Source organism: Oryzias latipes, chromosome 23, assembly GCF_053564925.1.
Source record: "Oryzias latipes strain Hd-rR chromosome 23, Olatipes_Hd-rR_3.1".
Classification (NCBI taxonomy): Eukaryota; Metazoa; Chordata; class Actinopteri; order Beloniformes; family Adrianichthyidae; genus Oryzias; species Oryzias latipes.
The window spans coordinates 1,124,870-1,137,785 of NC_136259.1; the positions used below are offsets into that span (position 1 = coordinate 1,124,870).

Genomic DNA, 12,916 nt, shown 5'->3' on the forward strand with positions numbered 1-12,916 from the left:
TAAATCTTGTATATCAGTGTCCTTGGGTGTTTTGAAAGGCACTTTTAATTAAAATCTATTATTATTATTATTTTATTATTATTTTTATCCCAGCCTTAAACAAAAAAACATTTTTAAAGTACCTATTTGTATAAAAAATATTTTCATCACATTTTCTTTAACTGTTCTAAAATTATATTTCTTTATTGACAAAGAAATAGAAAATATTTCACCACGCCTACATTGACAGAACCCCTGTAACAAATTCATAAACTGCAACTGTTTTCTAAAAGGGTCAGGGGTTACCATGGGTTAGTGTTGTCCATGTTTACCTGAGGAATCCTCAGCTTTGGGGTCAATAGATGCCAGTAACTCCTCTTTGTTGGAACTCAATGGAAGACACTGGCTTGTGACAATAACTTTGTTCTTGAAACAGGATGGCCACTTAGCAGAAACCTTCCTGATTCTTCATCCACCAACAACATGGAAAGTCCTGGTCCATCTTTGAAGAAACAAACATGTAACTTAACAGGTAGGATTCAAATTTTCTATAATGCTTTGGAATGAACTTTATTGATTCTTACGTACTTACGTCAAGGAGACAAAGGAAGACTTCACAGACTGACAATTCTGCATCTTGGTCATGAATCAGCTTCTGTCTATACTCAAAGGTGGCTCTCATCTTCTCTTTAACCCCAGATTTATCTGTAGAGTGTCTTATTATAGAGAAAGCCTCTCTGCATTCCTCCCCAAACAGCTGTCCATATATTAACACAGAATCTCTTTTGGTTCTTGGACTTTCCTGGTATTCAGGCTTTGAACACAAAGGAGAACCAACTTTGGTGTTTAGCTGGACCGTCTTCAGTCTCCAGACAAGATAGCCAGAATTGGCGTCCGGATCATAATAATATTCCTGCATATAGACTGAAACATGGATATGGACAGAGACACAAAGAATTCTGAAAGACTATTACTGAGATCAAACATTGAAAACAAAAGTCTACAGAAGTTACAAATCCATTATTTCAGTATTTTTCTTGAAAATAGTGGAAAAGGGTCACAGCTTCCAGATCATAACTGGACCAAACACTGAATGGTGGAATCCTCCTAATAAAACAAGAGACAGAATAGATTATTTACATTTTTTCTCAACCAGATTTCCATCGATTACTGTAGTGTGTGATACCTTCCCCACATGCAGATGTTACGTCTGCAACCAGAATATTGACCATCTGCCTTCGTGTTGCATCTGACAGAGTTTAGTTTTGTCGTATTCCTTGAAGATTTCCTCTCCCTCATATTGCTGACGCACCGCGTCTCGCTCTGCTGCAAACGCTTAGAGATCTGATTGATGGTAAATGAACTAAAATGTTCTGTTAAAAACTTTAATTTGAAAACAGTCCCAACTGTCCAAACTTGATGAAAGAGTAACTGAGATATATTAACTTGTCTTACTGCAGACTGATCGGCACATTGTGCCTTTTATTTGTGTTAAACCAGCCAAAGATCTTTTTATTTTGTGTCCTCTGACTCACTGCAGAGAGAGAGGTTACTGTCCTGTTTGGTAATTGTGCTGTGATAATACCTTTATAGAATAAACTGGAGATCCTGACTCCAATGTGGTGAATTTATTCAACCATCTCACAACTGCAACACAGTAGAAGAAGAATCCAGTCGCAGAAGACATGGAGATGTTTTTAAAACCAAAAAAGGAAGACAAAAGTTGTGCCAGTCCCTCTTCAAAGGCTACATTTATACACAAATACAACCCTGATTTGATCTAGTTTGGCTTTGTGAACGGAGGCAGTGAGAAAAAGCCCAGTGTTGAGAGACGGCTAACCTCATCCAACGAAGCTCTGAAACCGTCAGAATCAAGGCGCCATCTAGAATCCAAACATTCTAGAAAGTACATAGTACAAAAAAGAAAACCAAGAGGTTGCTCATGGATGTAGATTTCTTATGTTTTCTTAAATTCTTTAAAAATGTATTTACAGTAAATCAGTCAATGATGTAAGAATTGTTGACTTATTTCTGAGAGACCCGTTTCAGCAGAGTAGTCAACACATTTTAAATGTTGTTTTTTTAACTGAACCGCTCCAGTTGTTTACTGGTTTTTTAACTTTTGGTAAATTGTGAAGTGAAATTGAAAGTCCTTGTTTGTCTCGTTAGTTTGCTGTAACGCCTTCCATAAATGTAAACAGAGATGAAAAATGTTGATTTTGTCAGACAAAAATCCAATATCCTTAGTAAAACGTAATGATTTCAGATGTTTATCTAATGTAGAGCCTTTAGGCTATCATAGAGGACACAGACTATGGATGTCAAAATAATGGTAGATTACTGTTGGAAAGTTAAAAAAAAAAACTAAAACTAGTTATTCAAAAATGTCTTTAGATGAGCCCAATGTAAAAACATGACATACAAACTAAAATGGCAGGAAGCAGAAGAGGGTAGAACATGCCACGTTTATTTAAATACAAAATGTCCACAAAAATAGAAGTGGACAAAAAAATAAATTAGACAAAACACAAGAATGTGACACAAAAGTGTTAAATTTCTATTGGATGACCAACATGGAAAAATGAACCAGCAGAATCCCAGAAAACCTGAAACAACCATCAAAGCTAAACGGAGTAAAGTCACATGAGCGAAGTGAGGACAAGGAAATGTTCTGACATCTTTTTAAGGAAATCCATGAACTGCAGCGGCTTCAGTGAGTTAACTACATACCTTCTGTTTACAAGTGTGATAAGGTGATGGGATGTGCTGTTCTCAGGCAGAGAAGACTATTGTTAGTGGCCATCAAAAGAACAGGAAAACTTTGATCAGGCTGAGGAAACAGCCAGCCTCCCAGAAGCTGAGTTTCAGTGGAAGAGGAAGGAATTTCACTCTTTGGGACGAGCAAAACCAACAGAAACAGCGGGCTTGTATTCGCACAATGCACTGTGGCCAGCTTCACGCTGCTGCTGTTTGTTGTGTGTTCCAGAGGATGGATACTCAGGAGGTTTGTGATGTCTGCAGAGGAGGATGTGCAGCTCTGTGAATGTGTGTTTGTCCCTGGTGGGGGGACGTCTGCAGAGCTGAACCTACCCATGCTCCTCTGTATGGAGAATCGCATGCTCGTCTGTTTGACTGCGCCCGGGCTGTGAGGCTTTTATTGACACAATCAACAAGCACACGAGTCCCAGTTACTGATTACAAGTGATTTTATAATTTTTTTGGTCTGATAAGAGTTGGGCTTTAAGCACAAAGTCCTACGGGGTTCAGCGAGCTTTCAGCTGGGATCTTCATAGTGCCGAACCTCTGTGGCATAAAGGTAAACACTTTCTTCTTTTTTTACAATTTCTTACTTTATAAACTTTGTTTACATTCATTTTCTTTCTGTCACATATTGCTGATATAATGTGGTTAAGCAAAACAAAATATTAAATCGTTTTCTTTTTTAAAACAAGTGGTAAAATAGTTTTTGGAAAACCTACTTTTATTAATATTTTTGGAAAATGAGTATTTACGAGGAGAACTTAATTGTCTTTGCTTTATTTTTGTAAATTTTTAACCCCTTTGGTTCTTTTGCAGGACTTTTTTTTTGCATTTTCTGGCGCACAGCAGCATCATGAGTGTGGAGCCCCAAAAGCCCCGTCAGGCATGCTGCTCCAAGCTCAAGGTTAGTAAAAGGTTCCATTTCCATGAGCAAAAACCGGCCTTTAGGGGCATAAATATGCTATAGAAACACATGCTATTGCTGTCTGTTTCTTTTGGGAAAATAATATTGTTAGCAAATGCAAAGTGTAAAAAATGCAAGGAATAGGAATTATTATATTTTTTTTATTTATATTTTTTAGCTAATAATGTTTTACATAAGATGTGTTTACACCATGCAAGAGCCGTTTATTGACTTTCCTAATATCACAGTTTATTACAGCGTGTGTGTGCAGGACTTATTACACATAGCATTATAACACGCTAATTGTCTCAAAAATACTCTGTCATCAGTTTCAGCGGAAATTAAAAGCAAATTAAAATAATTGATTTTCCACTAAAAGCTAGCATGTACGGTTAAAAGTCATTAAATAGAAATGAATGTTGATACTTTGGTGGCTTTTATTTGGGAATCATCCGTGACCTCAGACCTACTGTTAGTCCCTGTTAACCATTAACAGTCTGTACCAAGGGGACAAACATGAGATGTTGCTGATACACTTTGGATCTGGGAGTTTAGCTGAATATCATTTTAACCTCCTTTATGTATAAAAGACAAGCATTTAGGTAATTTTTTAAGAAGTATGAAGAGATGAAAAAGATTTTAGGCTTCACCTTTTTTCAAACTTCTTTTTGGTGAAAAAACAAGTTAGCAATATCTTAATTGCTGTCCTGGAGGTTTAATGGAATAAGCTCACTTTAAAATTTAAACACATACAATATACACAAATATTATAACTATTAACCTAAAAAAATAAATATTTTTTGAAGGTTCTAATGAAATGAAAATCCAACAAATTTCCCCTAAAAGTCAATAAAAACCTATTTATTCCTATAACTGTTCGTATCATATGTGACACATTTCTGAGACATTTCTCGTTGACACGACCACAGCTTTCCTTAAAAAAACTTTGTATATAATTAGGTCCATGTTTTCTGCCCTGTAGTGGGTTATATTTCCACTAGGGGCAGTAGAAGAGCTTTTCCTGTTCATTTCATGGCTGCTTCCTTGAGTCTCTTGGTGGGAAAGTTAAGCTAATTTTTCAAAAATTTGTGATGAGAATAGCTCATTTATTGTTATTAATTTCTAAAAGCGACTATCTACTTTATTGAAAGAATGTAAAATGTTTTGATAATTCTTAATAAAACAGTTATACCCCGTTAAAAATGTGTGCATCAAACGTGAGACAGTAGGTAAATAAAGGGCTAATGAAGACAAGAGCTGATGACTTATGTCAATACTTTTGCATCTTAAACTAACATTATTATGAGCAGAATCTACCAAAATCATATCATAATTTATACCATCTATGTCTCATAAAAAGAAAATCATACAGCATTTTTTGTTGATTACATCAAAGGGTTAAACAAACATTTTAATTCTAAAAACTAGAATTTTCTTTTAATTTTATAAAGTTGTTGCTTAAGAAAATAAAAGTTTCAAAAGATTTGATTTAACTAAAGGACTTTGAGGTCCCTCGTGAGTTAACACAGCCTCATTGTTTTAACCATTTTAGAATAGTTGGTGACCCCTTCATGCATTTAAACGTTCATCATGTTTCATGGCTTTAATCTCATCACAGGCATTTTGTTGTGAAAATCCTTTTGTTGTTACATCCTGTTTCCATGGACTTCAGTTTTCAAAGGTTTAATGGGTAGACTGTGATGTTAAAGTGTCCTTGATGAGTTCTATACATAGAAGTGAGATAAATGTCCATTTAAAAGGAAATGTATGGTAATTTAAATTAATGTATCCCTTCTGACGTCCTTAGGTGGAGATTAACAGCAATTAATCATGTCAATCACTGTCAGCATGCAAAGACTATTACTTCTTAATTAACAATGATTGTGTCAGAAACACTCCGGCCTTGACTGGAGACTAACTTGTTGTGTGTTTTCCAGCTCTTTTTAGTTTCTTTGGCTTTTGCATATTTTGCCAAGGCCTTTGGGGGATCCTATATGAAGAGCTCTATAACCCAAATTGAGAGACGCTTCGACATCCCCAGCTCCCTGACTGGGGTCATAGATGGGGGCTTTGAAATGGGTATAATTTCACGTTTTGCTGGATGTTTTGCTTTTTCTTTATTGTGAAGTTAATCTATATTTGTTTTTTACTTGTAAACCTTTTTTCATTTTTCGATTGTCAATTCTAGGCAACTTGTTGGTCATTGCCTTTGTGAGCTATTTTGGCGCTAAACTCCACCGACCCAGGCTGATTGGGATTGGCTGTTTATTAATGGCCACCGGATCTTTCCTCACGGCACTTCCCCATTTCTTTCAGGGACGGTCAGTACATAATTAGCTAATTATTTGCCCATTTTTTACAGAGATCCAGGTGATTTATAGCATTGCGGTAAAAGCTGTATCACTGACTGTATAGGAGAACTGGACTGAGTGACTCCACCCCCCTAGCATTCCAAATAGGAAGTAGCTGCTGGTTCCAAAAAGCTGAAATCTCATAGACTTCTATTGAGAAATAAACAGCTGCTGGTCTGTCATTTTATTGGTCAGAATAACCATTCTTGCTTTGATACCTTTTTTTTAACATGTTCTTGATAATTCTATTTTTTTCCCCGTAATATTCTTTCTGTAGCGAAAGATATTCAAGTTATAAACTGACCAATCAGATGCCACACTCAAATATGTGGTCTCATGTGGAACGTTGAAATCGTTTGACAGTTTCCCCCCTTGCCTGCGTTTAGTTGTACGGGGGTGTGGTCTTTAACACGATCCCTTCTAATTTGCGAGAGTGGTTGCCATAGAAACGAAGCAACCACATGGCGACGGCCGTATTACTATGACACGAATTGACTTCATTTGGTTGGAACCAGAAGTAAGTCATTTTCTGTGGGAGACGTCACACGGACTCGGTCCAGTTCTCTGATACAGTGAATGGACTGTGTACTGATGTTTTACATTTTTCTCTTTGAGGAAGTTTCTTGTTGAAAACTTGACATCCGTGTTGTCACTTTACAGGTACAAATATGAAACCAGCATGTCTCACAACAGCCAGGTCAACAGTACAGCAAACACCCTACCTTGTCTGTCCAACCAAAGCTTGGCAGAGCAAGACAAAGCACCAGATTTAGAACAAATGAGAGGTTTATTTTTGCAACTATATATTCAATTACATCCTAAAAAATGTTTGATCTCATTTATCTCCTTTTGTTCTTCTTAAATTTAATCCTAAATTATCCTTTGCAAATATTCAAGCTCAGCGTTCTTCCCTTTAGATTGTGAGAAGGCGGCAGGCTCGTCCATGTGGATCTATGTGTTCCTGGGAAACATGTTGCGAGGAATTGGAGAGACTCCGGTCATGCCGCTGGGCATTTCTTATATGGATGACTTCTCCAAAGAGGAGAACACTCCTTTCTATTTGGGTTTGTGACTTATAAACACTTTGTATTTCCAAAATGTCTTCAAATGCATTGACTTACAACCCACTGGCCTGTAGTTTTACTGTATTGAAGCGTCTGTTTCAATCGAATCAGTGTTTCCAGTCCTCTCATAAACTGCGTTGTATATTTTTCCCTTTTCCAGCCTGTATCCATACAGTGGGAATCTTGGGTCCAATGGTGGGATTCATGATGGGATCCTTCTTAGCCAAAATCTATGTGGACATTGGATTTACTGACTTAGGTATGGGACTTGGAAAGGTACAGCATCGTGTAACATGCTTCAATGTATTATTGGTCATCAACAGTGTTGTACAGCCGTAGTGGCTCTCTTTATCTACCTCCTGTTTGTGATAACCGGACTGATGGCTTAAAATTTCAAACAGAAGAGAATTTGGGAACGTTTGGTAAGGCATGCCCCCTTTTAGGAGCCCCTCAGCTAAATAATTAACCTTGTGTCCCTTTGAACCTCTGTGGCATGGCTTAAGTGAAAGAACAAAAACTTTAGTCTTGACGATACAAAAGGTCGTCCCCAGACATTGATTTTTCCCCAACTTTGTCAACCTGCTTGTACCAAGTATGTCAAAATGTTGACATAGTTGTACAATCTGTAACGACTGCTTCTACCTGAGCATGTGATGGGTATTTAAAACAGCTGTCTATACCAAGGCAATCTCCACCCTGTTTGCTCTCAGAAACCATCACCATCACGCATCGGGACTCTCGCTGGGTGGGCGCCTGGTGGCTCGGCTTCATCGTGTCTGGCACGGTGATGCTGTTGGCCAGCATCCCGTTCTTTTTCCTGTCCAAAACTTTGCCTAAAGAAGGCGAAGAGGAGAACAAAAGCACCGAGCTGACAGCCCTGGCCGAGCAGGAGAACTTCCTGCCTGAGGAGGCCATAGGCGCGGAGGAGAAGGAGAAGCCGGTGACATTTAAGGAAATGGTCAAAGGTAACCACGATTTGATGTATATTAGCACTCAGCCTTCGGTAGTGTTCATGGATGACACATACAGATTTAAAGTTAGTTAAAGTAGCATTAAGTTGTTCTGAATGATAAATTCAAATCAGTTCAGTTTATTTAGCCATGGTGTGGCTGTAGTGGGAAGGTAAAGCGGTCAACCTCTGATTGGATTGCAGGTTTGGTTCACATTATGCCCGCCCCTGTGTCAAAGTGTCCTTAAAGCAAAACACTGAGCCCCAAATTGCTCCTGGTGGTTGTAAGGTGGTACCAATGTTTTGTAGCGCCGACGTCACAGCAGAAACGGGCAAGGGATGCATGCTGGGTACACGGACTCCAGTGTGTGTCCGAATTCTTTCACTACTCACTGCACTTATAGTACCTTTGCCATTTTCTAGTTCTGTCCGAATCTACAATTTCAAATTCAAGCACCCTAGAAATTTCCCAAAAATCCATCCATCTTCGTCCGCTTATCCGGGACCGGGTTGTGGGGGCAGCAGTCTAACCAAAGATGCCCAGACTTCTCTCTCCCCGGCCACTTCCTCCAGCTCCTCTGGGGGACCCCGAGGCGTTCCCAGGCCAGCCCACAGACATAGTCTCTCCAGCGTGTCCTGGGTCTTCCCCGCCCAGCGGGACATGCCCGGAACACCTCTCCAGGGAGGCGTCCAGGAGGCATCTGGACTAGGTGCCCGAGCCACCTCAACTGGCTCCTTTCGATGTGGAGGAGAAGCGGTTCTACTCCGAGCTCTCCATGGGTGACCGAGCTCCTCTCCCTTTCTCTAAGGGAGCGCCCAGCCCCCCCATGAAGCTCATTTCAGCCGCTTTATTCGGGACCTCATTTTTTCGGTCATGACCCATAGCTCATGACCATAGGTGAGTATTGGAACGAAGATCGACTGGTAAATTGAGAGCTTTGCTTTTTGGCTCAGCTCTCTCTTCACCACAACAGACCGATACAGCAACCGCATAACTACGGACGCCGATCCAGTCTTCCCACACTCATGAACAAGACACCAAGGTATTTAAACTCCTCCTCCTGGGGCAGGGACACTCCACCCACCGAGAGATGGCAAACTACCTATCTCCGGTCGAGAACCATGGCCTCAGATTTAGCTGTGCTGACCCTCATCCCAGCCGCTTCACACTCTGCCGCAAACCGCCCCAATGCACGCTGGAGGTCCATGCTCGTTGAAGCCAACAGGACAACATCATCTGCAAAAAGCAGAGAGGAAATCCTGTGATCCCCAAACCAGACCCCCTTCGGCCCCTGGCTGCGCCTAGAAATTCTGTCCATAAAAACTATGAACAGAAATGGTGATAAAGGGCAGCCCTGCCGGAGTCCAACGTGGACCGGGAACAGGTCTGACTTAATGCGAATCGAGCTCCTTCTCTGGTCATACAGAGACCGGACAGCCCTCAGTAAGGCTCCCTGGACCTCATACTCCCAGAGCACCCTCCACAGGATACCACAGGGGACGCCTTCTCCAAATCCACAAAACACATATGGACTTGATAAGCGAACTCCCACAATCCCTCCAGAACCCTAAAGAGGGGGTTGAGCTTGTCCACTGTTCAATGACCAGGACGGAAACCGCACTGTTGTTCCTGAATCTGAGGTTCGACTAACTTTCCCAAAAGTATCTGCGAAAAATCAGTGTGCATCAATGCTCACTAGATTATTGACCACAATGCCTTTCGCTTAAACAATCTCTGCAAAAAATACATTTATTTATTTTTTTTACTTTGTTTTTTATTCAACCATCATCGTTTTTAAATTCAGGATTCATAGATAGTCTTCGTCAAATGCTTGTACTGAATCGGTTTTCACTTTGTGAAATGGATGACGTCATATTTGCTGTTTCAAATCAAAAGTAAGCATAGCGTCCGAATTGATTTTAAAATCCGGGGGACTAGATCAGGGATGCCCAAATCCAGGCCTCGAGGGCCGGCCTCCAGCTAGTTTTCTAGAAATCCTGCTTTGTCTGCTGCTGACGTGGATCAGGTGTGTTCAGCCAATATGGAACTTCAATGGCAGGATGGTTGGAAAAAGAGCAGGACACCACCCTTCCAGGCCTGGAATTGGACACCCCTGCACTAGATAGTACTGTGCTATATCGTTTTTTGCAGTTAGGGGATTAGGAAGGGAATTTGGACACAACCCAAGATGTGCTGAAAGTGGTGCAAGACCTGTTTTTACCCAGGTTCAGATAAAATGTTCATTAAAGTGGACAGTCGGACTCTTTTTTTCATATTTGAAAACATAACAATAGTTATACCAAAAAGCTCATTTGTCTGTAATTAATTGGAAATAATGTGATAACTGTTGTTAACCAATTATTCAAAAAGCACCATTTAATGTCATTGCATGAACAAACCAATGTTTTTATCACGGTGTCCATCAGAAAACAAGTTTACTTCACAACAGTCATCTTCTAATTCAGAAGTAAAAATAAATCAAAATAAAGTAGCTTAGTGTTCAGAGATCAAGATTTTTGAAAACACATTTCTGCTTCTTTGAATTGAAATAAAAAAAATCGATCTAAAAATGTGATCATGTCCATTTTTCTCGTTATCCAGACTTTGTTCCGTCCTTGAGGCGACTCTTCAAGAACAGCATCTTCTCGTTGATGATCCTCACTAACCTTGTGGCAGTCAACGGTTTCATCGGGATGATCACCTTCAAGCCGAAGTTCATGGAACAGACCTATGGCCAATCAGCATCCAGGGCCATTTTCCTCATAGGTATGAAGCAAAGCCCCCATTTACTACCCTATTGCCCCTGAGTTTGCTGTGAGCCTCAGAAACAATCATATTATTACAGGGAAGTCTGATTGTGTGCGATAACAGACTGCAAATATTAGCGCTAAACAGCTCACGGTGTGGTCCACTTTCTGGAGTCTGTAGTTTTATGGCTTGTTTACTGGGCGACTACAAAACGTCGTTGGTCCTACAGTATGCATTGTTCTGCAGTCACCAAAGCTAGAAAAACAGCAAGTGGCTGCCAAACAGCCCCACTGCACTTCCTGTGTCTGTTTCAGCAGCAGCAGCACCGTTCGCAACACACGCCATTCTCTGTCACAGTTCATTGAAAACAAGCCACAAAAGAAACAATAGACGTGAAATGTCTCCCAAACACCTCCAACATGCTCTAACATCTGTCTTTACCATCTTGAAAAGCTTCTGAATACCATACACCCTATAGGGAGGAAGTGGACGGACTGCCTTCATGAGAACTTTACAGTACTGTCTGATCTGGACCTGCTGCCAACAATTAATGACTGTTGGGAACTAAAAAAACATCTGCTGTCTAACATCTTTCAATACCCAGACCTTCTCCATTAAAAACCCACTCTGAGCATCTTTTGAATTATTCTAAACGCGTTCCCAGTGATTTTTATGGTGATGCCAAATCAAAAAACCTGCGTTTTCTAAGACATCATTTCTGCAGAGTAGTTCATTAGAATTTTTAGGGCCCGAGCACGGAGTGCAAGGACCCTATTGTATCTGTTAGGTTTATTAGGGCCCGAGCACGGAGTGCAAGGACCCTATTGTATCTGTTAGAGTTATTATTATTATTAGGGCCCGAGCACGGAGTGCAAGGACCCTATTGTATCTGTTAGGTTTATTAGGGCCCGAGCACGGAGTGCAAGGACCCTATTGTAATTCGAATGTTTATTATTATTATTATTATTATTATTATTATTCTACCGGAAGAGTCGCCTTTTTGAGGCCTTTAACATACCCCAAAACTCACCAAATTTGGCACACACATCAGGAGTCGCGAAAAATTTCGTATTTTATAGGAGATTGGCATGGGCGCAGAAAAACGGCTCGATAGCGCCACCTACAGTGACTTTTGTCCCGACGCCCCGCATACGCTTTAACGTACAAGCTTGATTTTTACAGGGCATGTTCTTCAGATGGAGACCTACAAAAAAGTCTAAAAGGACCCACCTGTCACTCGCACAGGAAGTCTGATATATTGAGGTCAATATGTCATTTTTGCTCCATTTTGGACATTTGCAGGCCTCGCTCTAGAACGAACTCCTCCTAGAGATTTGTGAATAATGACTCCAAACTTTGGTTTTGTAAACTAAACACATGTCCGATGTTAAATTGCGAAGCTTTTAAGTTTTTATGGATGTTTGTGACCGTGGCGGCGCGTCGAAAATGGAGGTCATTTTGAAAACACGCCATGAAAAGAAAAATGGCCATTACTCAGCCATGCAAAATCCAATCTGATCCAAAATTGATATGCATGATTGTAGTCTGACTCTGAACACATCAGAAGTGGAAAAATCCAGAACAGGTGTAGCGCCACCTGCTGGTAAAAGGAAATGACATGTTTTACTTGGAGCATCACTGCTCCAAGTAGGATGAGCCGACACACCTCAAAATGATGTCCACCTGTTGAAAAGCCATTGATGTTTACTCTGATAAAAAGCCATAACTTTCAATGCGGGGGTGTGGTCGTGACAGAGCGGCGAAGTTGGGCGTCTCGCCATGCACACAAAAGTTGCTCTCACGTGCACATTCCTTGTCCAATCTCACTGAAATTCAATAGAGGTGATGAGGCTTCCATTCTGAACCAATGGATATGACAATCTTGGACGAGCTCCATAGCGCCACCTAGATATTGACAAATACATTTTATGTCACATTCTGACCTATCTTTTCTCTGTGCTTTGTCCGACATTCATAAAATTACAACAGGAGATACTCATAAGGGTCTTCTCTCATCGTCTAAAGTTTCATGGGTGTACACCTGACGGTGCCTGCGCAAGCCACCACCAAACAGGAAGTGGTTGATTGCGTTGCAGTCAGATAATTAAAAATTCATAAAAAATCAGCCGTTTGTATCACGAGGCTGAGATTTCAGAATGA

At 40.4% G+C, this 12,916-nt stretch overlaps 1 protein-coding gene across 1 annotated transcript in view; it reads left to right on the plus strand.

Moving 5' to 3' along the window:
- The first annotated feature begins 2,620 nt into the window (after nt 1-2,620).
- Nucleotides 2,621-12,916, plus strand: part of slco1d1 (solute carrier organic anion transporter family, member 1D1) — a 55,055-nt gene continuing 44,759 nt past the window's right edge. Inside the window, exons 1-9 of the mRNA XM_078941892.1 lie at nt 2,621-3,295; nt 3,556-3,643; nt 5,581-5,722; nt 5,832-5,964; nt 6,655-6,779; nt 6,912-7,058; nt 7,219-7,317; nt 7,769-8,023; nt 10,610-10,774. Of these exons, the coding sequence (XP_078798018.1) occupies nt 3,593-3,643; nt 5,581-5,722; nt 5,832-5,964; nt 6,655-6,779; nt 6,912-7,058; nt 7,219-7,317; nt 7,769-8,023; nt 10,610-10,774 (1,117 nt within the window). The 5' untranslated portion in view covers nt 2,621-3,295; nt 3,556-3,592. The remainder of the gene's footprint in view (nt 3,296-3,555; nt 3,644-5,580; nt 5,723-5,831; nt 5,965-6,654; nt 6,780-6,911; nt 7,059-7,218; nt 7,318-7,768; nt 8,024-10,609; nt 10,775-12,916) is intronic.